General features: G+C 42.7%; 1 protein-coding gene across 1 annotated transcript in view; it reads right to left on the minus strand.

Moving 5' to 3' along the window:
* The window catches only part of mbc (dedicator of cytokinesis protein myoblast city), a 105,022-nt gene that overhangs the window by 76,604 nt on the left and 2,654 nt on the right, over nucleotides 1-25,764 (minus strand). The window contains exons 8-14 of the mRNA XM_077645997.1: nucleotides 23,513-23,658; nucleotides 20,772-20,853; nucleotides 20,624-20,687; nucleotides 20,420-20,518; nucleotides 16,990-17,065; nucleotides 9,036-9,247; nucleotides 7,243-7,367 (exon numbers count right to left, since the gene is read on the minus strand). Coding sequence (XP_077502123.1) covers nucleotides 7,243-7,367; nucleotides 9,036-9,247; nucleotides 16,990-17,065; nucleotides 20,420-20,518; nucleotides 20,624-20,687; nucleotides 20,772-20,853; nucleotides 23,513-23,658 — 804 coding nt within the window. The remainder of the gene's footprint in view (nucleotides 1-7,242; nucleotides 7,368-9,035; nucleotides 9,248-16,989; nucleotides 17,066-20,419; nucleotides 20,519-20,623; nucleotides 20,688-20,771; nucleotides 20,854-23,512; nucleotides 23,659-25,764) is intronic.

Here is a 25,764-nt window from a genome sequence, read left to right on the forward strand (position 1 = left end):
TTTGTCCAACAAAGAGCGATTTATGCAAATGACATCACACCTTTGAAAAAAGAAAATGCATGTCAATTCCATTGCATCCTCTTTAAAACCAATTTTAAAATACATTACCAGACAGCCCACTGCATCAAATAAGAGTGTTCAATAAAATTTTGCCTGAAAGTTAGCGACAAAAGCTTCATTACCCTGAACAAGCTTTTTGAGTTTGGCTTGAGAAATCTTCATTATCTAGCACCACACTACAGTAAACCTGTGTACAGTAAAAACAAGAGTAAAGTGAAAACTGTGGCCCCATTTCACCTTCTACAGATGACTGTACATTTTTTTTTTCACTTACAGTAAACACACCTTTGATAAAGGAATGGTTACAGTAAAGAGCACTTGGCCATTGCAATGTACTTCCTGCAGAATGATTACGCCTTGGCATGCATGAAGTCTAGGAAATTTCAGGGCAACAGACATGTAACAGCATGTAATCGCAAAGCCAACAGTCGGTAACAAACAGATATCAGTGACGATAGACTGGCGCTCTCTGAGATGGCTTAACCAGGGCCAGGAAACTATATATACCACTGTCCAGCCAATCCAGATGTCAGAGCCAATTCTACGCATAGTGGCCAGAACAAAGCCAACTGGGGCATCATATTGTTGGCATGGCAACCGTATTCAACAGAATAAAGTTCATCCCCAAGTGGGATTTGGACAACTGCTGGAAAATGAGAGCAGCTTCGTTTTTTGGTGCCTCAGACAATTTGGCCACTGCCACAGCCTATCCCACTGCGCGATTATGCAGGAATGATTCATTTCTAAATATCAGTCCTCTTTCAGACACCAGGTGCACTGCAGTAGTTTAAATTAAAACTAACTGGAGTTTCCTACTCCTGGCTCAACCACCAGATTCAAGAGCTGCACGGAGAAGTGAACTTTTCAAAGGACTCTGGGCCGTGAGGCAAAGCGCGTGGAGTGCACAAGGAGAAAAAAAAAAGAAAACCTGGCTGTGAACATAGAAAGAAGGTGGCATAGGACGATGAGAAAGGGAAGACAATAAAAGTGCACGGAGTAGCAGGGAAAGAAAAAAAAAAAAGGGCGAGTTGTCGCAGCACCAAGCAGCATGAACTAGCAGCAGCACCACGTGGCATCACGACAGCACTGCGTGGGGTGGGGGGGTTTGCCACACTTGATGGTGCCACATGCATTTCTAAACTATTACCTTTCAAATGATGCTGAGGTCACAGAAGATGACACCATGTTCACGCAATGCTTTCATTTTCATATGGACTGATAACTACCCTCTTGTGTTATATACGGGGTGTTTCACCTAAGACTTAACACAATTTTTACAAATAGGCCTTTTGATTTATAAGAGCGCATTTTTCGGCACAGCATTGTCAGCGGTGCAGTACAGTACATCAGAATACAGCTAAGAAATGCTAACTAGCAGGCTGGTTAACTAATATTGAATAGTTAACTTTTTAACTATTACTGTTAGGCTCCCTAGTTATTGAGAGATGTGTAGCCTACTGTAAGTGATATCCATATCAGTTTTCAGAATTTCGAAAACGCGGTTACCCTTGGCGATGTGACCCAACAAATTTTGGCGGTTTCGACGAGTTACGTGCACTGGAAAGGTTGCTTTCCCTGCAAGATTCTCAAAAGCTTATGTATTTTGGTGTGATGTAGCCAAAATTTGTAGGGCCACAGTGCCAAGGGTAACCCGTGTTTTTGAAATTCTAAAAGTGATATGGATATTACTTACAGTGCGGTACATGCCTCTCGATAATTAGAACCTAGCAGAAATAGTTAAAAGTTAACTATTCAGTATTGGTAAACCAGCCTGCTAGTTAGCCCGTCTTAGCTGTACTCTGATGTACTACACAGATGACATTGCTATGATGAAAAAAAGCGCTCTTCTAACTCAAAAAAACATTTTTTTTTAAATGTGTAAAGTCTTACGTGAAACACCTGGTATGAGGCTACATTACATTTGTGCAAATACGATACTTTCACAAGACTTCAACAAAATCGAAAACGTGATAGCATAAAATGTGATAACTGAACATAAACTATTAGTACATAATGGGATGATCAGAGCTGGATGTAGGTGTTCCACTAACACTATGTGTTTAGTAGCCAAATTACCAGACAGCATCCATCCTCAAAGCCATGCCATTGCCAACAATTGATATGGTATACTGTTATCCCGTATACACTAGCGTAAAGAACTCACTTTTTTTTCCAGACTCCATAGCATTTCAGTGTAGAGGATGTTTTATAGCATTTTGGCCTAAACTGCTACGCTCCTCTCCAATGCTCAAGCACTTGCCAGCTCTCTAAGCATAAAGTGGCGCAGCTGGGTGTGCAGCAAGCCACAGCCACCGGCGCTTCTGTTGAGGGCGCATAACGTCTTGGTGCTCTGCCAAGCTCGCCGAGGGCACCGCGCCATGCCACCCCCCAAACCCCTCTGGCAAGAGCTCTTGTCAAAAGATAAAAAAAACATGCTGTGATGTAATCGGTGCGCGGCGTCTTGGTATGCTGATAAGGTCTGCGCTGTGAACAGTGTGAAAACTGAGGAACGCGCTACAAAAAGCTAATGGTTTAAAAAAAAGTAAATTCTCCATGACAAAAGTGGGGGATGGGTTCTTTATGCAAGTGGTTTCATTACACAAGTATATATGGTAATATTTTTGCATGTTCATGTGACTTTACTATAGAAAGGTTCTACTACACTTGTATAATTTTGAGAGACAGCTCAAAGTAATAAATTAAACACACTGCTCTGCTCTCACATGAAACAGCATAAGAAAAAGCACTTAAGAAACAAAACCAGAATAGCTAAACCCAGAAATCAAAGAAATTACCAACAAGATACACCACACTTTTTTCATCAGACGAAAGGTATACCTTTGGCCAGTTTTTCACAGATGAAATGTAAAAAAAAAGGTCTAGTTAGAACAAGCTATCAAACTTGTTCACATTGGTAAACAGAAACTTGAGCAATAACACTAACTAGCATCTCAAAACAAGTGTCCAATAAGCTTCTGTGATTGTGTTGCGCTGTGTAAGGATAGAATGCAAGAAAGGGATTTAAAAATGCTGGCAGCACACATGAAAGGGCTCATGCATACCGTATTTACTCTCCAAGCTGAACTCGATTGTACGCCCACCCCAAAAAATCATAAAGCTGAAAAAAAAAAGAAAAAAAAAAAAGACATCCCCAGACCTAGACAGACAGCAAGAAAACTAACCAAAACAGGAACAATGCATTCAGTGGGTTGTGCAAATACTTTTCGTGAGTCTAGCAGAATGTTTATTCGCCCTCATCACTTGATACTGCTCACTTTTCTGATCGGTCCTCTGTGCTTTTCAACTCTGCTACTTTGATTATTACAGCATAAAGGCTTCTGTGATTCACTGAAAACGCGAGTTTTGCTGCAGCACAGCTGAACAAGTGCACTCTTTCGTCTTCTCTAACTACACACACTCGCGTTCTGCCAAAGCCTTACTCTTGCTGCGCTTAGAGATTCTGAGAACTGTCTGTTGCAGGAGTATATGCTCAGAATGCACAGTAGGCGTCACCGCTTCACTGAACAAAGCGCAGTATACGTACAGTCAAATGCGGTTACAATGAACAGCATGATTCAATGCGATTTGTTTGATATATGGAATAATTCAATATACCCGAACCCGCTTATAATGAACTTCAGTACCAAATTCATTATACACGAGGTTGCGAATAGTGGAGCGAAAACGCGCTGACAAAAAAAAAACAAAAAAAAACCATGCCACTCACCATGAATAATCTACTCCAAAAGTAATTTATTGGTGAGAAATGTACACCTATTTGCAGTAGGCAGTGATTTTTTGCCTGAACACTGCATTTAGCTTCATCAATAAGAATCGACATGCGACCCCATTTCAACAAACACTAGTCTGCTCCTCACTACCACTTGTCGTATAACTGTTTACTTTTGGTGCCTATATGCTCTCACAGAACACAATATTTACCTTGTCCTGTAGCAGAAATGATGCAGCCGGGGTCTCCATACAGCAATTAACTTTGTAATTTAAAGTTCTCAGTTACCTCCAATGGCAAAAAATTTTGTTAATTACCCATGATCACCTAGTTAAAGCAAAAAATACTTCTATGGTGTTCCTCATCGTTTCCAGCCTATATACGTATTGTCCACAAGGATCTGAGAAAGTGCATCCATGCATGTACAGTCATGGACAAAAGTTTGCGGGATGCGGATTCGAGGAAAAAAAAATTTATTTCTATGCGGTCGGGCAAAGCAGGTTAAGGGGGGACACTAATGTAAAGAGTGAACTTTTGAACTGCTTGCTCGATTTCATTGAAACTTGAGGGGCTAGTTTATATCACCGCTGGGACCATCTCTGCCAAATTTCATTATTCTAGAATAAGTGTGAAGCACATTATGCAGCCTTCATGACAAGGATGATTATGCTCGCTTCGGAAAACTATTGTTTAGAAAACAAGTCTAATTTTCCGAACTTTTTGTGTTATGTGGCCTTAGGAATGTCCAGAGCACACAATTGTGGAATTATTTTGCTTAGTTTTGCTATATTTTAAAATAATGCTACCATATAAAGAATGACATTGGTTTTTCATTTTTCACTATTTTTCTTAACTCATTTTTTAGTATGAAAAAAGAAGAAATTTGAACAAAGGAAAAAATTGAAAAAAAAGGAAGGAAGAAATGTTTTTCTACACAAACTGACACCCTGTTGTGTTCCCCACAAAATTTTGCTCCAGAAAGGTTGCTAAAACACTAATATATTATCAAGTAATATTGGAATGATAGTATTCCTAAGCTAACAGACTCGGTTTACTGAAAAAACAGGAAATGAGAAAAATAAATGCACAAGGTTGAAAATCGCCCCACTTTATTTTCAGCACTCCACTGTCCAAGAAAACCCCCAGCCGAATAATGAAATTTAGCAGAGATGGTGCCAGCAGTGATACAAACCAGCCCCGAAAGTTTCAGTGAAATAGAGCAAGCAGTTCAAAAGTTCGCTGTTTAGGGTAGTGTCCTCCCTTAAAGGGGTTGGGACATCAAATTTTAAAGCTATAATAAGCATGTTTTGGGCTTCCTCTGTATGTAAGGTCACCCACAGCGAAGTATTGGATGCAACAAGCACTTAAAATATATTTTAATTGAGCTCCAAAGAGTCCCTAAATGCTCTTTCTCACGATCGAGGCCCATCGCTAGTGTTATAGGTCGTGACGTAGAGCCCTGGGAACGATATCAGTGAATAGTAGTGACATCACAGCACAGTAACGTGACGTACACGTACTACGAACGGCGACGCGCGACATCGGAGAGGCACTGCGTCGGTGCGCTGATCGGAACATAAGCCGTTCGGCACCATATATCCACTGCCGAGCGGAACCTTCACGTCGATGAGACGATGACTACAGTTGCTCTTGTTTACACCTTCTCTGTAATACGAATAAGCGAAACGAGCGACTACATTTCATATGTTCACCCTTCGGCTCGGCTGCAGTACGAATAGGCCTAGCGAGTCCGCTGGGTTCGTATGTGCGATGTCGGTGATTGTGGAAAGCGAGTCCGTGAGTTTTAGCGAATACAAATGGTCATCGAGCGTAGTTTTGACAACAGTGACCTGATATTGAGGATTGTTTACATCTTAGGACGCAAATACATCAAGCGGGAAGCGCCGCTGCTAGGCAGTATGACCCAGTCTGTCGGTCAATGCTGCAGGCGCCCGCGGCGGCACGTATACAGTCGTCAGTGTCGCTTAAGGGCAACAAATAAAGCCATTTAATTTATCTCAAATGGGTGCCGAACATACCTCTAGATAAACCAATTTAAATTTAAGTATTGCACTCATCGGAAAAACAAAAAAGCAGTTACAACGAGTCAGAAATGCCGGTCCTACGTGTTGTTAATAACCCGGCTATATGAAGTGTTCCCCAGGCTGGCGCTCGCATTCTTCGGCGATTCTTGTAAAGTTAACGCATTGCGGAAACAAGTAAACGCACAACCGCCGCAAAAGAGAAGAGCTTGCTTAACCTAAGTGGAACGCAGCTTACAATTCATGCCGAACTAACGCGCAATTGCTGCCTGTATACAGATGCAGATATGTAAACAAAAGTAGCCCCGAGATGCAGTCGTCGTCACGGGCGCATTCCTGGAGGAGTTACGTACCCGTGCGGTAGATGCTGAATCCTGTACAATTGTCTGGAAGCATTCATTTAGCGAATATATGGACTGTTTGCTAAACTAACAGCAGATATCGTAATCAGACGCCACAGGACCCTGAGCATACAGTCTTGCAGCACGGCTGCACGGGCGGTGCGAAGTGAAGACAGACTGGTATTGGCCGGTAGGAAAACTGAGGCATCGTGTCGCAGTAATGTGTCAGCTACGGGCCACATACACAGATGTCCGCCGAGCATCGGCGTCGGCGTGGCAAAGCGAAATACAACGCAGAAACCACGTTCACATACGAGGTATGGCGATTGAAATCGGCCGAAGCAAGCCGCTTGGTTTCAGGACTTAGTGTCCTTCCTCGCTCGCTTGGCTCTCCTCAGCATATCGCAGTACCGACCAAGTTTGCCGGCACATGATTTCGAAAGGCGCTGCTATGCACAGCATGTGTAGGAGAGCAGATGATGCAGCCCTCCGTGTGTCACTACTTTTGGAGCCCACATGACCGGGGTTGCTACTCTTCCCGGATCGCGACGTCGCTGCACAGTCTGGCGCTCAGAAATAGAAACCAAAATCGCTCAGTATAAATAATGCAATAATAAATTATTTACCGCACCTATATGAATTGCGCAGTGTGTATCACGCGTCCTGGGACAATACGCAACATTTGAAACAAAGAACACGCCAACCAAAAATTTGGCGTCTCCATCCCTTTAATGAAAAGTGCTGAATAATCACGAGGGGACATGGGTGCTCCATTCACAGCAAAAATATCAGCTGACTAACTAGCGAGGCAATGCAGAAATAAATTTTTTTCCATGAATCCACATCTAACCAACTTTTGTTCATGACGGTACGTTTAACTTAAAAGTTTGGAATTGAAAAAGTTAAGATTTCACTTATTCTGCTCAAAAAAGGTGCTTGCCGTCTTCTACATGCATCAGCAAACCATCAGCGATACTTCTTCATACCGACTCTCAAAACAGAACACTCCTGTTTAAATCTTCTGCTCAATGTAACATAAGATTCACATGAAATCAAGAACCAGGCTTACAGGAATGACGACTCCTTGATCATTGCACACTTTCACTGTGACCTCTATGTTTCTATCTGAAGTCTTGGCACCTTTGGAGAACTCAGCCTGGACAAGTGTCAAGTACAAGTCATTGCGCACATCACCTGCAACAGAGCAAGAGTAAATACAATCGTTATAACATAAAATATTACTATTTATTCAAAACAGCACACACCTCGCCATACTATGCAAGTATAGGAGGTATTAACATGACATCATCTGCAAGGGGCGCTAGCGGCCAGCGCGGCATTCACCACGTTGGTGGGCATGCGCACGGCCGCCGCAGCCAGCCGCAGCATTTAACTCACTGGTGACGTGTGAAATGTGAGTGTATTTCGCGTCTTGATGCAGATAACTTCTGTCCGGCCTGTAAGACCGTGTGACTGAGCGGATATGCCGCGAACTGCGCGAAGCAGAAAAGAGCGGGCACACTGAAAAGGTTCCACTTCGCGAAAACGTCGACCCGTAAGAACACGGAGCCACCGGCGTGGTGTGAGACGTACAGGACTGCTGCCATGTGTTGAATTCTCCGATTTCGTAGCCTGCCTTGTGCACGGCTTAGGTTTGCCGCCAGGCCAAGATATTAAACCGTACAAATCTATGAGAGGGTGCAATTGTTTGACAAGCGGGCAAGCCCAAGAGCCGTGCTCAGGGTGCCGACGGCCGAAGTGCTGCTTTTGGAGAGGGGAGTAATTCGAAGTGTCTGTTCGCCTAGCTGTCGGTTAGCTTGTCATCTCTATTTGCTGAAAGTGACATTTCACTACTGAATCTAGTGGAATCGCTGCACATTGCACCTCTGTGAGCCGGCCTAGATACCAGGTCTTGTGCATTCGAAGCAGCGCTATGTTGCTACAACCAAAACTGCAAAGCAGTCTTGCTGGGTCTGCCGTTCGTGCTACGAGCGCATGACAGTATTTGCTCGACCGCTCTGTCGTGCAAAACAAAGCAGTTATGACACTTGCCTTTCTGCTGAAACATTGTCTATGAAGCCTCAGCAGTTATGAAGTCAGCAGGTATACAACAGCTGGAAATACAAGCTTCTGCGGTGCCAGTTTTGGAATGTGGGTAATTAATCATGTGCTGTTTATCTACGATGTGTCCAGCATGAATAGCAGACAGCTATCAACTGATATTAAACGCTGCAAGTCGTGTACATTTTTGCGTGCAGCTGGCCAGTTTTGCTGCAGAGTTGCGGCGTAGTGTGGCCACCTAACCGAAACACTGAACATGCAACTCGGTTATATGACTGTGCAGAAGAATTCTGCTGCAAACCTCATGCTCACAAAGCATTCCAGACAAAAAAAAAAGTGGACGCTGACACATTTAACAATGTGCAAAGATGTTACGGATCACTAACAATATAGGCCAGATATTTCACGGCGTACTTGACACTGCGCGAGTTGGCGTGAAACGACCGCCAACAAGGCGCGCTAGCCGCGACGACGCTCGCGCCGTCTGGTAGCACGGCCTCAAGGAATACCTCCTATACTTTAGACAACAGACCTATTGCAAAACCAATACCTTCACAAGTAACTGCCATACTGCACTCTGACCAGCATGGTGGTCAGAACAGAACTAGGGGCACAGGGGTGGAGGGTTCACATCGAAACACAAACCATGGCTTTTTCACCGAAAGAGGGCACTACTGAAGGACAAGTGAATTTAAGAGGCAAAAGAGTAGAAAGGAAAAACGTTATTCTGAAGAGAGCATTGTGTATGTGAAAGGGAAACTGAAGCCTCAAGCTAGCAACGCAAACAGGCAGGCATCTCACCAGGCAGGATAACCTCAGGGAAGCCCATCTTGCGTGCCACAGCTGTGGTCCCAGAAACAAGATGCGGGTTCTCCTCCCGCACTTGCTTGTTGTCACCATGCAGCAGCTTGAGGCAGATCCAGAGGCCCTGGCCCTTGTGCTCCTTCTGGGTCACTTCCTTGGCAGCCAAGGCCTTCTTGATGGCAGTGTCCAAGAAGTCTCGCTCCCCACACCTGCCAAACCCAAGCCCTCAAAGCATGAGCATGGAGTCACCACATCCAAGTGACAGCACAAGCTTTGCTGCAAAACACAAGATTTTAAACCTGTCTGCCCCTGTCCCTGCTGAAGTGCTACACGCAGTCAAGTGTTATCCTCTGGAAGAGCATAGTGAGCTCCAGTCCATTAGTGCCTGCTCCTCCCTCCACGTGAATGTACCACACTGTTACAGACCAGCAAGCTCCAGTGTACCCTGGCAAAGTGCATTTGGATTGCAGCCTGAGCAGTAGCCGTGCATATTGACTACCACACTTGCCATAGCCATAACTGCAGCCACATAGCAATTGGTTTATGATTTATGGGGGTTTAACGTCCCAAACAGACTCGGGCTATGAAGTGAAGGGCTCCAGAAATTTCGACTACCTGGGGTTCTTTAACGTGCACTGACATTGCACAGCACAAGGGCCTCTAGAATTTCGCCTCCATCGAAATTTGACTGCCACGGCCGGGATCGAAACCCGCGTGTTTCAGGTCAGCAGCCGAGCGCCATAACTGCTGAGCCACCACGGTGACAACATTGTGTTCCATGTTCCATGAAGTAGCAAAGAGGGCATTGTTTTTGGAGTAGCACAGACTTTTTGTTTCGAATACCAATATTAAGTAGAAAACTGCAGCATTCGAGCAAAGGTAATAAATACACAACAGATGCGTAGAATGCACTGTGTTCGTCCTTCTCTTCTTTCTTCTTACCTTCTTTGGCCTTGTGACATTGTGCTGGAAACCTATGAACTTAAATCTACAATACTAACTAGCCCAACAGCTAACTCTACTAAAGTAAATTTTCTATATTATGAAGGAAAATCCTTCAGGATCATTTGATTGTCTCAAATTTACACAAGTTCATCTAAATAAGTCACTTCGTACTTACAACCAGTTGAAAAAGCTTTCACTTCAGCAAACATTTCCTTAAGGTCATCAGAAGTTTGTTCAAGTGGTGCCTCATTGTATACTTTGCAAGACAATGTAACCAGCATCTGTATGCAACAGGATTCAACCATGATGCAGTCTCACCCACTCATGCACAGTCCCAGAACCTCCACATAGCCTGGCACTCTTTAGTAAGTTGAATTGTCCCAGAAAACTGCAACAGCTATTGCAAATTACTATGTGGACAAACACAGTCCTTAAAATGTAGTAATCTTGAGGGTATAATTCAATACTGCTCTTGTTACAACCCAAGCAGCACCAAAAAAAAAACAACTTAATGGATGAACCGTCACTAGCAACATAAGTGCCTGTGAATAAATTGAACTATATAAACCGATTTTCGAAATTAAACTTCCCAATGAATATACACACAGAGTGAACAAGGGAAGGGAAAGTCTCGGGGTGCTTGCCAATGTTTCGACAAGAGGACTTGTTTTCGTCTGGGCAAAGCGTTCATCATTGGCGGGGTTTGAATAGGGCCTTCACTCCTCGTTGAGGCTTCCTTGGAGTTGAGGCCCTTCGTCAGCGCAAAGCGCTCATCATTGGTGGGGTTTAAATAGGGCCTCCACTCTTTGGAGGCAGACCTCCTCGGAGTAAAGGCCCTATTCAAACCCCACCAATGATGAACGCTTAGCCCAGACAAAGACAAGCCCTCTTGTCGAAACGTTAGCAAGCACCCTGAGGCTTTCCCCTTCTTGTCCACTTTGCGAGTGTCAAGGAACCATCTGCTTGCCCTTTCTCTACCATGGTTCCCATTGAATATGTTAATTGTGACTCATTGGTAGAAAGAACAGGCATTCACCTTACTTACTTGTGAAGCGTATGAAACTGCAATGGTACAGAGCATATGTTGAAATGAATAACACCACAAGTCAGCTTTCAAAAACAAAATTTTAGAACTTAACTATGCTGGACAAGGATAAAAAAAGCCCTTTCATAGCTTTCCTAAAATGACTCATAAAACCATATGCAAAGTGCAACACCCCAAAAACAAAAAAATCAACAATGTGCTGTAACATTTTAGAAATGGTCATAGTGCTATAGATTGAGAGGCATCTGCTAATCTCCATTTTCTAGTGGGTCAATCAGTATGCAGACGATTATGACATAACTACAATGAGAAGTTCGTATATCTACACAGCACTTAACCTAGCCATTTGCCTATCTGTGTTTGTCCACCTAGTCCCACTAACAGTCCTGCTTGGCACACAATATAAACTGATAATCCTCATGTCCATGTGAGTAATCTTATTATAAACTGATCAATAAAATACAAAAATTTGTTTCACAGGCATAAACCACATTTTAAATTGCAGTAGAGCCCCGCTGTAGTAAACATCGATATAGTAAAGTGTAGCTGTGGTCCCATTTTGTCTTTCATAGACGACTGTACATTTTTTTTTGTAATACATAGTAAAGGTTTCTTGAACCCTTTATATCAGAGCACAGCCTGGCAAACTGACAACGGTGCCCCTACATACCATATTTTTGCGTGCTGAATACTACTGAAATGAAAAGGCCATCAAGCATGTTTTTACCTTTCGCTTATAGGCTACCTTGGTGCTCTGTGCGTGTTCATAAACACAGGTGTACAGTGTGATGAGGGCCATTATGGAGGGAAAAATAAATTTGAGAAACTGTGTGAGGTACAGATATGTACCACATTTGAAGTCGTTTTACAAAGTCATTGTTACACATGTGTACCCGTTTTTTCTACAAAACCAGAGGTCGGAACAGTTTGAAAGTGATGTCATCCAATCTCTAGAGTCATTTTGAGTGCCACTTTACCATTTGTATGCTTGTCAGACATGAATACAACTCAGGCATTATAAAGGGTTAAAATAAAGGATCGGTTATAGTAAAGGGCATCTGGCCATTGCGACATACTTTCCGCAGAAAATGACATCGCTGCAAATGCAGTCTACGAACGGCATAATTGCAAGGTCAGAGGCAAATGGACATAGTAGAAGAGCAGTAGTATAGTAGTACAGTAGTAGTGTACCGTAGGGATCCGTATTAGGGCCTGCACTTTTTCTAATATACATCAATGATATTTTTCTTGCGTCACTCCAAATGTTGTATTAAGACTGTTTGCTGATGACTGCGTAGTGTACACTACTGTTCATTCTGAAGATGACCAACTTAATCTAAACTTAACGCTGCGTAACACTGCCTCCTGGTGTGACACTTGGGGTATGAGAATAAATGTCACTAAAACATCATCAATTACCATAACGAAAAAAAAAACATTTATTTTACTTATTTGTTATCAGGATCTGTAGTCATGCGTAATAATCAGGTAAAATACTTGGAAGTGACGTTCACTGAAAAATTGAATTGGGAATCACACATAGATAACATCTGTACAAAAGCACACCGACAACTTGGATTCCACCAATGAAAATTGTCAGCTGCACCCTCGCATGTAAAGCTTAACGCCTACAAGACCCTAGTAAGACCGATTATTGAGTACAGCGCCACAGTTTGGAACTCCCATCAGTCTTACCTGAAAAAGAAATTAGGAAAAATTCAAAACCTTCATTTTAAACCAGCCAGAAGACGCGACACAAAGGAAGAAGCAAACAAGACGAGGCTGGACTAACAACTGAAGTTTTATTGAAAGGAAGAAATCAACGAAGACTCGCACTGAGATGCGTGCGCACATAAGCCGTATCAGTGAAAGGGCACACAAAAAAATTTTTCAATGTCAGGGTCTTACTAACAAGTTATCTAAAAAGGCAAATTCCTTAGCGTGAAGGTTTACCGACGGCTTAGCCACACACGTGTCCTTAGCCTTAGCAATGTAGAAGGCTTCAACTATCTCGCGACAGATTTGTTTTTCATTTCTATAAACTACAGTAGTGTCGCTGAAGTCAGGCGTGCAAAGAGACAGATCATCGTCCGATTTGCATTCTCGAGATTGCACGTGCAACGCCAGATTAGAGTTCGCCTTCCCACCCAGAGAGTTAGAATGCTCCGTCAGGCGCACATTTAGACATCTGCCCGTCTGCCCGTAGTAGCATCGACCACAAGGCAGCGGAACGCGATACACCACATTCTTTCTGCAAGGGATGAGCCGTGTCTTATGTGACGCTGTACATCGGGAACGATCACTTGATGTTTTATCAAGCCTCCTTTTTACGCTGGCGCACAAGCCTCCTATCTTGTTTTTAGCTGTGAAGACAACGCCAACATCATACTTCGCCGCAAGTTTCTTGAGTCGGTGTGAAACACCATGGAGGTAGGGAAAGGCGGCCACCTTTTTTCGCCGCACCTCCACGTCAGCATCTTCCGACCCCGTGTTGCTCTTTCTCAAGCGAGTCAAAACACGTTCAGACAAGCGGGCAAGGTGGGCAGTTGGAAACCCAGCTGCCATTAACTTTGAAACCTGCTGCGAGAATGAGTCCTCAACGCGGTGATGGCAAGACTTACGTAAAGCGGACTTGATGCATGCGACTGCCAAGCCATCCTTTACCAACCTCGAGTGGTCAGACTGATAGCTAAGCAGAGGCTTCCCTGACCTGGGGCTGTAGCCCCAACATACGTGATCGTCCCCAAAGCACAGGTCTAAATCAAGAAACTGCAAATGGTTATCTTTAGGAAATTCAGACGTAAAAGACAGGCCCTGACCGCCCTCCTTGAACATTCCTAGAACATCTTGTGCCAACCTATCAGAGTCATCCTTGCCTAAGAAAATCAAGTAGTCATCAACGTAGCGAAACGCTACTACGCCGATGGCTTCCAAACCAGGCTGTAAAGCAGTGTCAACTTTGGAAAGAAAAATGTCGCTGAGCAAAGGTGCGACCTGTGACCCTATGCTCAGCGACATTTTTCTTTCCAAAGTTGACACTGCTTTACAGCCTGGTTTGGAAGCCATCGGCGTAGTAGCGTTTCGCTACGTTGATGACTACTTGATTTTCTTAGGCAAGGATGACTCTGATAGGTTGGCACAAGATGTTCTAGGAATGTTCAAGGAGGGCGGTCAGGGCCTGTCTTTTACGTCTGAATTTCCTAAAGATAACCATTTGCAGTTTCTTGATTTAGACCTGTGCTTTGGGGACGATCACGTATGTTGGGGCTACAGCCCCAGGTCAGGGAAGCCTCTGCTTAGCTATCAGTCTGACCACTCGAGGTTGGTAAAGGATGGCTTGGCAGTCGCATGCATCAAGTCCGCTTTACGTAAGTCTTGCCATCACCGCGTTGAGGACTCATTCTCGCAGCAGGTTTCAAAGTTAATGGCAGCTGGGTTTCCAACTGCCCACCTTGCCCGCTTGTCTGAACGTGTTTTGACTCGCTTGAGAAAGAGCAACACGGGGCCGGAAGATGCTGACGTGGAGGTGCGGCGAAAAAAGGTGGCCGCCTTTCCCTACCTCCATGGTGTTTCACACCGACTCAAGAAACTTGCGGCGAAGTATGATGTTGGCGTTGTCTTCACAGCTAAAAACAAGATAGGAGGCTTGTGCGCCAGCGTAAAAAGGAGGCTTGATAAAACATCAAGTGATCGTTCCCGATGTACAGCGTCACATAAGACACGGCTCATCCCTTGCAGAAAGAATGTGGTGTATCACGTTCCGCTGCCTTGTGGTCGATGCTACTACGGGCAGACGGGCAGATGTCTAAATGTGCGCCTGACGGAGCATTCTAACTCTCTGGGTGGGAAGGCGAACTCTAATCTGGCGTTGCACGTGCAATCTCGAGAATGCAAATCGGACGATGATCTGTCTCTTTGCACGCCTGACTTCAGCGACACTACTGTAGTTTATAGAAATGAAAAACAAATCTGTCGCGAGATAGTTGAAGCCTTCTACATTGCTAAGGCTAAGGACACGTGTGTGGCTAAGCCGTCGGTAAACCTTCACGCTAAGGAATTTGCCTTTTTAGATAACTTGTTAGTAAGACCCTGACATTGAAAAATTTTTTTGTGTGCCCTTTCATTGATACGGCTTATGTGCGCGCGCATCTCAGTGCGAGTCTTCGTTGTTTTCTTCCTTTCAATAAAACTTCAGTTGTTAGTCCAGCCTCGTCTTGTTTGCTTCTTCCTTTGTGTCGCGTCTTCTGGCTGGTTTAAAATGAATACTTACCAACTCGCCCAGTCCTCAACCTTGTTCAAAACCTTGCTGTCTGTTTTGTTTATTCACATTACTCACATTACGATAGCGTGACACTTCTGCGCAAAAGGGCGAGCATCTCGACTTTAGACTGCCGACGACAGTTTGTGAGCAAGAAATTTCTTCTGCTTTATTCCAATTGTATTACCATAGATAAAGACGCCTACCCAAAGCCACCTCATCACATCTCTAAAAGAATCAATCAGGACATGTGCATAAGACTGCTGGCTGCAAGGTGTGACGCATTTAAGTTTTCATTTTTTTCCTCGTGCCACAGAATTATGGAATAGCCTGCCCCACCAGTTTATGAATGACCTGTCAGTTGATGCTTTTGTTAAAAATCTTGAATCTTTCTTTGAAGAAGTCACTTTTGTAAAAATTTATTACTAGCCAATGCTTTCTTTTTATATGTCGTTCATGAGTGTCTTTCACTGAGTTTACAGCTGTGCGCTCACTGATGCGACGATTCCCGTGTGCGACGATTCCTTGATTAATGTTTCGGAACACCTTGACCTTTTTTTTTATGTATTTTACATCATTACACTCTTGTCAGAGCCTGGAAAAGGCTCACAGTATAGTGAAATAAAGAAATAAATAAATAAATAAATAAATAAATAAATAAAACTGCACCCTTTGAGGTGGCTTAACCACACAGCTCATGAGCTGCGTGGAGAAGCCAAGTTTTTGAAGGCCTTGGGGTCATGAGGCAAGGTACATGGTGCACATGAAAAGAAGGTGGTGCGGGCCACTAGAACGGAAATGTAGCAAAAGTGCAGTGAGGAGTAGGGAAGGGGAAAAAAGGGGTGAATTGTCTCAGCACTTGACAGCATGAAGCAGAAATCAACAGCTGCAAGAAGCGGAGGCGCGGGAGCACACTGTGGGTGGTTTAGCCGCGCTCGATTGTCGCGCATGTTTCCCAACTATTGCCTCCTAAAACAATGAGGTCGCAGAAGATTACTCCCCCCTTCACATTATAATCATGGCCGCGTTATATTTGTGCAGACACTTCCGCAAGGCAGACGAAATTGAAAATGTTTTGTTAAGTTTAGTTTAGTTTATGGGGGATTAACGCCCAAAGAGACTCAGGCTATGAGAGACGCCGTAGTGAAGGACTCCGGAAATTTCAACCAGCCGGGGTTCTTTAAAGTGCACTGACATCGCACAGTACGAAATTGAAAATTGAAAATGTGATAACATAAAATGTTATAACTGAAAATAAATAATTAGCACATAAAAGAATGATAAAAGCAGGATGGGAGGTATTTCTAAGAGCTGCTTTTACAAACCAATACTTTGTGTTTAAAAATTACTAGACAGCATCCTGAGAGCCATACCATCACAAAACAACTGATATAATAAAGATCATTGCTGATCTGAGCAACTTTACTGTAGAGAGGTTGTACTGCTTAGTTGGCACATATCATGACAGAAGTTAGTTTATTTGTGCAAAAAAGAATGTTTCATAAAGAAAGAAATTTACTGAGTGGTCTTATCGGCTAGGTTGTTAATGCAGTCTTGTGGACCTATACACACATTTATCCTCAACACTTTATCCTCATACAGACAGTTGAGGTAAGATGGCTACGGTTCAACGTGAGTAAAGATCAAGTGTACCCACACTTAATACATGCTAGTTCCAGTGCTTTATAATCAACTATACTTACTGAACATAGGGGACGAAATGCTGCTTCTCTTCGTCACTGTCAATCTTCCCACTGATGACATCAGTAATGTCCATGGCTGAAAATGATCAACATGCTAGTGAGCAACAGAGCTTATGTATTGAGTGCAACATCATTACTACAGGCTAGTACTATAGACCTTTCCAATGAGGGCTCCCTAGGTGTCGCCACATTGTTCGCTGGCTTGTTGTGTGCACCCCATGCTAGCGTGGTGGAAGCAGCAGAGGTACTAGTTAGCAACTACTAGTTAGCGTTTCGATATCTCCTCACCTGGTGGAAAGGTCTATAAATGTATCTACTGCCTAAATCACTGGCTTGCTGGTAATAGAATTTTATGCAGAGGTGGCATGTAGTGATAGAAGTTGTCTAATGCCAAAAGCGAAATTAATATAATGACACATACTGAAAATAAATCAAAATATGACATTCCGCAGACAGGTTAATCCAAAACTGCATAAATTCACAAAGGGCAGTGATTCCAAATGTCCAGGAAATTCTCACAGGAATGCAAAAGTAAATTCCAAACATGGTTTTGCTCTGTAAATCAAGGGGCATGGGATATTGCTCAGCCATTTGGCCATGTTCCATAGCTTTCATTTCATAAATCAAAGAAAAACTCCTGGAAATGCCACGAGCACTTGTGTGAAAACTCGCATATATAAGTACAACAGACCACATGTCATTTTTGTCATGCTGGCTTGAGCAAGCTGGCTAAAACAGAGGCCCATGCTGCTAGCACAGCCAATATGGTGAAGTTGAGCCATACAGATGGCTTTCAACACAATAAATACCACACAAAACTCTTGCACCAAGAATGATGTCACTGCCAATATTGAGTGCATGCAAAAAAATTAACAGAACACCTAATAACCTTATGTGATGATTGCCTTGCCATCATGTAAGGTAACTAGGTGACGTAAGGTGACGTCGCTTCTCTTCAGCCAATGGGCACATTTTATAATCAATGACACTTTCTTTTGATGAGGCTTTTAATGCTGTCACATTAATAGTATGAACAAAACTACAAAGCAGTGAACATGGTATTTTTTTAGTTTAGTTTAAGGGTTTGACATCTCAAAGCGAATCAGGATATGAGAAGCACCGTAGTGGAGGGCTCCAGATAATTTCTACCGCCTGGGGTTCTTTAACATGCACTGACATCGCACGGTACTACACAGGCCTCTAGCATTTCGGCTCCGTCGAAATGCGACTGCCGCGGCCTGAACATGGTCTAGGGAAGCAAATAGATGATTGATGAAAATCTTTTCAGTGTTCCTAGGAATGACAACGAGACGACACCGGCAAGGTAATATGAATTTTGTTTTGCAGCCAACGACGGCAAGCCGCCCTTGTACTGAAAAATTCTATGTTTGTAGATTAGCCCCGCCATAACTACAATGCATTTTTCATGATTTTGAAGAACACGGCAACCACATATGATGTCAGGTGAAACTTACCATAGCAGCCACCTCTGCATAAAACAAAAGTGTAAACAATCTTTAAAATGAGTGTAAAGACACCCTGAACTCAACTTGTGAGCATTTCACTTCTTTAGTACAGATGAAAAGCTGGACCTACTACAACTATCTTCCTGTTTTTTAAGCACGGAAAGCTGTTTTCTTAGCTAAGGCAATCAGAACTGAACAAATAAATCTATATTCATAGCAGTACAGTTAAATTTGTGACATTAAACATGAAGTCACATTTCTACACAATATTACAATTTGGTACCTGCATGTGATATCAATGGAGGTTTCCTTTTCATTACTTGCATACCTTTTTTTTACTCCGAATGCTAGTATTCATTTATCCATCTAAAAAAGCTGCTGGAGGAGATGGTCATCCTGACCCAACAAGCGAGCAATTTTACAATGGAAAACCACGCTGAACCCCATTTAGGAATACATGGCTGAAATGAAACCCCCCTCCCAACTGCCCTTTCCGAGAATGATTGACCCATAAATCCACCTCTAGTTTAGCCATGCTCCAAGTGTTGTTAATTCTTGCGAAGAATTTAGAAGGTTCAGTTGATCAACTCACTCATCCCAAAATAGTCATCACGTGTCGAGGTAAGTGTACAGTGAGTCTTGTTGTTTACAGCCTTTTCTCTCTTAACAAAGCTCATTTCTCAGCAAAATATGCATATCTGGGATCTTTGAAAGGTAGCCCATTGAAACAGATGTGCTTCATTGTGGAGGTAATAATTAGGCATGTGCGAATATCCGATAATTTCGAATATGCAGTCGAATAGTAAGTATTCAATATTTGATTCGATCTGAATGCTTGGTATTGAAAATTTCGAAGTATTTGTTTCAAGCGAATGACGTTTCAGGAAATGTCGTTGCATGTGGTTTTGGTTCAGCGTAGCTCCTCTGGGATGGCACTGCGGCGCGTGTGCAACCAAAGCCCCGACTCCCTGCCGCTTGCCTATGCTCTCACACATAAGCTGGAGCTGGTCTGCGCATGCTTGTGGCAGCAGATGTAAGCAGTGGAAGTGCACCATCCAGATCTGTACCTGCCAGGTGTCTGCAGCCGCATTACCCGCAGTACGCATGCACCATAACTGGCATGGGCGGAATGTATCAACAGAGATTTAGCATAGTGTGATCCACTTATGCACGCCGCCAGTGTGCACACGCTGACTAGTCTCGATGGGGCAGGCGTGTTCGTGCGCGCGTAGCGACTCTCCACGGAAATGGATCGCGCTATGCTGACGGAGGAGGTGCGACTCCCTTGACTTACGCGGAACGAGTCTGAGCTGACTGCAGCTGTCACAGCTGCTCTTCTCTACATGAAATTTGCTAAACAAGCAGGATGGCGCAAGCATGAAGGGGAGCTAGAACGAGACACATGGAGATGGGTGCCCCTTTCAGACGCCTGATGCAGGGTGGCACTGGGCACGTGGTGCGTACACTGAGCAGATGTTATGGAGTCACCGCTTAAAAGCAACAGTTGTGCAATGATGCAATCACAATTAAGAGAAGCAGTTGGAGGCCCCACCTGTAGGTCTCACACCCCACATGCACATTGGAACTTTATATACGTCGGCTTCCCCAATTTCTGATAAAGTGTCTACACAGATTCAATGCATTCTCTGTTTTTTTCATGTACTGGCCTTTTGAGTTGGAAAAATGAGATTTTAAAAATGCCTATTGTGCCATTCAAACTTTTTTTGTGTGCCAGAAGTATTCGAAACATTCACTTGGAAATTATTCTATCTATTCACTTCGAATTCGCTTCGAACCAAAACAGCACTATTTGTACATGCCTTGTAATAATCCCTTTAAGCCCAAAAATTTATGCCATTCTCTTTTATTGATGCAAATTCCAGTGCAGTACAACATCAGTGTTTTTATTTAGCGAGATGGCTAAAGATAATATGTATAACGCTAACATGTATAACGCTACTCACCAGCAACGCCGAATGGTCGACGCATGCCTTCAGACTCAGGTACCTTTTTCGAATACAATGTTGACCTTTTGTGTTCATTTTCCTTGAGCTCCATAGCACCTTTAAAGAAAAAGCAAGGTCTTTATTTTGGAACAACAGAACAAAACACTTTCAAGGCAAAAAACGTCTTCAGCTAGTGGGTTGTATGAAACTTTTGTATCTTACCAATGCGAATGATCTGACATATGAAGTACACTCGTTCACGAGTGAGATCTCTGCTTCCCAGGTCCTAAAATAAATTTGACAGCTAAAAGACTGCATCTGCACTGACCAAACACAAGAACATCGGCAAGGTAAACACCTACGAACTTACAGTGAACAGCACTCTCAAGTTGTTGAGCTGGTCCAAGTCTTTAATAAGACCACACTTGGCCCATTGGACATAGTAGTTCTCACTGCAAAAAAATATTAAACGATTCTTTGCTACTACACTTTACTTCACACAAATGTTGAGAACAAGGCAGCAACCATGCACCCTTCATGACCAACAGCTATAGGCCCACATTCCTCACCTATGGCCCCATTCAGCTCTTCACAATCTTTACATACAGATGCTACTGGTGAATTCTGATTTGGAGAAATTTTGGCACAACAAAGGTCACATTCTGGTGCACCCAAAATTGGATGTGGTGCACACTGGGACATCCAAATTTTAAAGTTTGGAGTACATTGGTGCAGAAAAATATTAGTAATGCTCATGTTGAAAAATGTCAACACAAATATGGTGAAGTAAATGCATTGAAAGAGGCAAACTTAAGACAACTGCATATGGTCCACACCATTATATTTGTTAAAAGCAATTTTAATTTTTTTTTGTCCTTCCCATGCTTTCAGAATATTTCAAAATGGCTGTGGCCACAATGCCTTACGAGATTTTTCTGTCTAGAGTTACGATCCGCAGAAACACATTTGGTTTTCCAAGGTATTCTTCAGATATGCTTCAAAACTGGTCTCTGTGAAAGTTAAGAACTCTATGCATTCACCGGCAGCAAGAGGCAACTTCAGTGCAACGGCAGTATGGCACTTACTGCAAACGTGCCTGAAGAAAGTGAGGAAGCGCATTAGGTTGTCAATGTGGCATTGCAAACCCTTTGATTATCCTGGTACAGGCTAACTATTGTAGTGGAGATTAGTGAACCACTCTTAAATGCACAACCACACAGCAGGAGCCTCTTGCTATGCCAGCAATGTACCTGCTGATGATAATGATGTGATGTGAGCATGCTAGGGCATTTTATATCTAGGTGACACACATGGTGGCCAATGTATAGGCACTGCATTAAGTCTTATTTCGTTAATTAAGCAGTCTCACAAAAGTCAAGGATCTTGCACGGTTACTAGTGGGCAGAAAACTAATAAGTTTAAGGTGTTATCACTAATGTGTATATTCTCAAGTCTCTGCAATGTATACATCATAATAGCAGCACAAAACTTCTCTGGCCATGTACATGAAGGACTGAGTAAGATTACGTAGATTTGGTTCTCAATCAAAGCCCTGTAGCTGTTGCCATGTTACAGGATTCTTTTAAGCCCAGAACACTGAAGAAAGGCACTGAGATCAAATGAAAAGTTAGAATAACAGGATAAGCCCAAGAAATAGCTGCTGAAAATACAATCACTGAAAAAATTATCACTTCAGCATGAAATGTACCAAGTGTTAATTACAAGCTAAACATAAAGCCTAATATAGCAGATCTTAAGTGCCCTGTGAGTTAAGAGCTCTGTGAGTAAGTGTTCTGTGAGTAAGTGCTCTGTGAAGCTGTGTGCAAAAGCCTACCTGACAGAATACAAGGCACAGCAGAAGCTGCCTCTCAACACTATTACGGGCACTTAAACTCGTAGCATAGAAGCTAAGTCTGAGAATAAAAAAGTGCCAACATGTAAGAACAGGAAATACCTGCGCACATTTTCATTTCCCTACTGATTTAAACAGGAGCTGCTAGGTGTCAAGTTGTGTTGTAGCAGAGGTTACATCCTTCGCCAGTGGTTAAACATAAAGAATGCCTAGTCACATGTTTTACGAGGGCAGTAAGTAAAAGAGATTAGTCCTGGTTCGAATATGTGGCAGATGATGCTACCCAACTCCAAAATACACTAGCTGCCCGTGCACTACAATGAATGTTGATGCTGAACTGCAAAATGCTAAAGTGATCAACTAGGACTCTGATAATAGATTTTCCTATATTGCAAAGCAAAGGCATGAGGGCTCTGTGCACGGTAGCCTCCACAGAATTTAGTTTACAATCCTTATTATGCGGCAGCTTTGGAAGCGTTCTGCAGCCTATGCTTTCATTTTGTGCCGTCGAAAAACAAATACAAGAAGCCTCTCCATTTGTGGGCATAAAATCAATACCATGGGTAGGTGGGGCCAACTCACAGAAGCTTAGAAGGCTGTGTGGAAGGAGCCACACACTGATGGCAAAACCCAAATTATACTCCGTTTCAAACATCATGTGCAACACTGTCAAAGCTAGCACTCTTCTTTGCGCTGCCTGCATCCGCGACCAAAAAGTAATGCATTATTTGTGGTGAGCGAAACATAGTAAATGCTTTGCCTGTAGGCTTACCACATGACACATTTGTCATGATCTTGATTAAATGCACTGTTATTGCTGACAACACGCTGTCGCTTTCTCACGCCATAGATCACTTGGGCACAGAACAAGCGCAGAGTAACACACTTCCATTTATTTTCTCATCCGGACTACATCTGTACCTTTCACAGCGTTGCACCTGATGTATGAAAGGGAGTATACAAGCCAGTGGTACCTGCAGCTCACAAGAAGCTATGGAAGCTCCAGAAGCAATCACTCTATGAGTGCGAAACTGAAGCCACAAGTTGCTAGCAGCATCTTAATAGAAACTTTGGAAGCTGCAGCCGCACTCGCTCTCAGACTGGCAGGGAAGCCTGTTGAAACGGACACCATGAAATGCCATATTTCATCATGATAAAGTGTCACACACAAGACTAAAACCTTGTAAAGAGCTTCAAACAATCATCTAACACTCTGTGTGCAATGCTAAGGGCTGAGGAAGACAGTGTGATGACCAGACCTGATGAACTTTTGTTCTTTAGCATCGTAGAGAGTCATTAGAAGATCTGCATCGTCTCCGATGCGGCAGACAAAGTTCTTCACAACAACAAACAGATTGTGGCAGTAATGGCTGGATGCCTTTGGAGACCCAATGTCCAGCTGTGCCTAGCAAAAAAAAAAGTAAGCAAGCAAGCATGTGTGTTGAAACTTGCTCAGACCCACCAGACTTGCCCATTTAGCCCACGAGGTAAAGGCAAACTCCTTACCATTTTTTTGCTCATTTACTTCATAAACTTGCTGCTTAAGGATGGATGCGGCTTTCAACCCCAACTTTCTTGCCGATAGATTTTGATGAAACGTTTTCTGCATGTTATAATACTTTCAAGCTGAAGTGCATAAAATTTCTGCCTTATATCTGGAGAACTTTCATTTATATGAATTTATTTCTCTTCTACACCTTGTGAAATGCCTACGGACTCGACAAAATGTGGTATAGTAGGATACAACTTAAAAAAAAAAAAGGCAGTTGGTAACAAAGGGTGGCATCCTGTATTACTTACCTAGCCAATCACAACAGTAAACGGATCCATCTTTTAAATGTTTGACTATACTACCAGGTTTCAAAAATCTAGAGCTGTTATTTCTTCTTGTGATTAGCTTTTTTTTTTAGGTAACAAGAGGAGTTTTAACAACATACTACTTTTTTGTCATGGGAGAATTCTGTGGGGTGGTGCTGCATGTGGGTGGAGCTTCACTGCAGACTTTAAGCTGTATCTGACTATAGAAGACTGGCTCAACATTCACTGCACTTCTGAATGCTACATTTGACGCCATTTTTACATATTTTTTTTTCATAGGACACTTTTTTTTTTTCATTTTTTAAAAAGGAGTTGGCATAGACGTGTCTAAGCTGTAAACAAGATGTCACACCAAAAATCTACAATTCATAGAAATAAGAATGCCATCACAAAGAGCAAAGTTCTGTGACTGCAACAAAACAAATAGGGTCAAAACAGACAAAAGAGTCATGAAGAAGCTTTACGAGGTCAGCATCTAGTCGGGAAAACCGGAATGGAGAAAAACTACCATTTTTTGAAGATTTCCTTGATATGCAGTGCTACCACGGTGCATGAAGCAATTTGTTTAGAGCACTTCCTAGTGGATTTCAGCAACGAAGCTTCGGCACAGCATAGAAAACGAAGCATACGAGCGGGTACAGTGATTAAAAAAAAAAAGCCATTTTTCAAGATCTGAAAGCTGTGTCTTCCATTAAAGGTGCAGTTACAGCTGCGTGCATCCAAAATTCCCCAAATTTTGGTGAAAAAGGTGTACTTCGATGAACAGAAGTATGTGACCCCTTCCTAAATTCAAAATATGCACGCCCCACGAAGGCACTCTTTATGTTGTTTGTTATTCAAAGTGCTGTTTAGGAAGCAAATCACATCATAAGCAGTAAAACTGGGACACAAATGTAGTTATGAACAAGTAAGTCCCTTACTTTTGCTTCCCAGTGGACATAAATCAGCACATGTGCATGGCAAAGAGTGTAAGCTGATGCTAGGATGATTATGCTAGTTATTATGTACCATGGAAAGAGTAAGCAAGGTATCCACTTGCACAGCATTCTCCTTATATTCGGCACAGGTATTAAATTATGAAAACTGTTTACAGGTATGTAAAAACAAGCTGTGTTTCACTTGAACAGAAGCTCAGGTGAGATGTCACAGGAATCATGCTGGTACATTAATTGTAACTTCTACTGTGCTGTTAAAGATAAGTAGATTAGAGAAGTTCAAAAGCTTTCCCTGTGCTCACGGTTCACCACAGCAAACATAATGACATTAGTTCAATGCACATAATTTTGAAATGAATTACATGAGATGTGGGCAGTTTCACACATTTTTAATAACTGAAAATTTTTATACGTTGAACTGTAACTCTCAGTATTAATCTCGGAGCTACCATATAAAAGGAGCAAAGTCTTGCAAACAAATACAGCTAAAAGAAACATTTGAAACTGCCTCATCATTATATCTCACAGCCATCACTGAGCAATTAAGTGTGCCAAAAGACCATTAAGAGCACACAAATGAAAACATTCTAAAAACATAACCCAATGAACAGAATGACCTGGCCACATGTGACCCCCAAGGGCTTTAGCTGACAAGTTTACCCCAAATGAAAGAAGTGAAAGCTCACGCACACGCACACACTATGTTTGAATATGATATTTCAAGGTAAATTACGATGGAGGAGTGCACTGAGGTCTAT

Source organism: Amblyomma americanum, chromosome 1, assembly GCF_052857255.1.
Source record: "Amblyomma americanum isolate KBUSLIRL-KWMA chromosome 1, ASM5285725v1, whole genome shotgun sequence".
Taxonomy (NCBI): domain Eukaryota; kingdom Metazoa; phylum Arthropoda; class Arachnida; order Ixodida; family Ixodidae; genus Amblyomma; species Amblyomma americanum.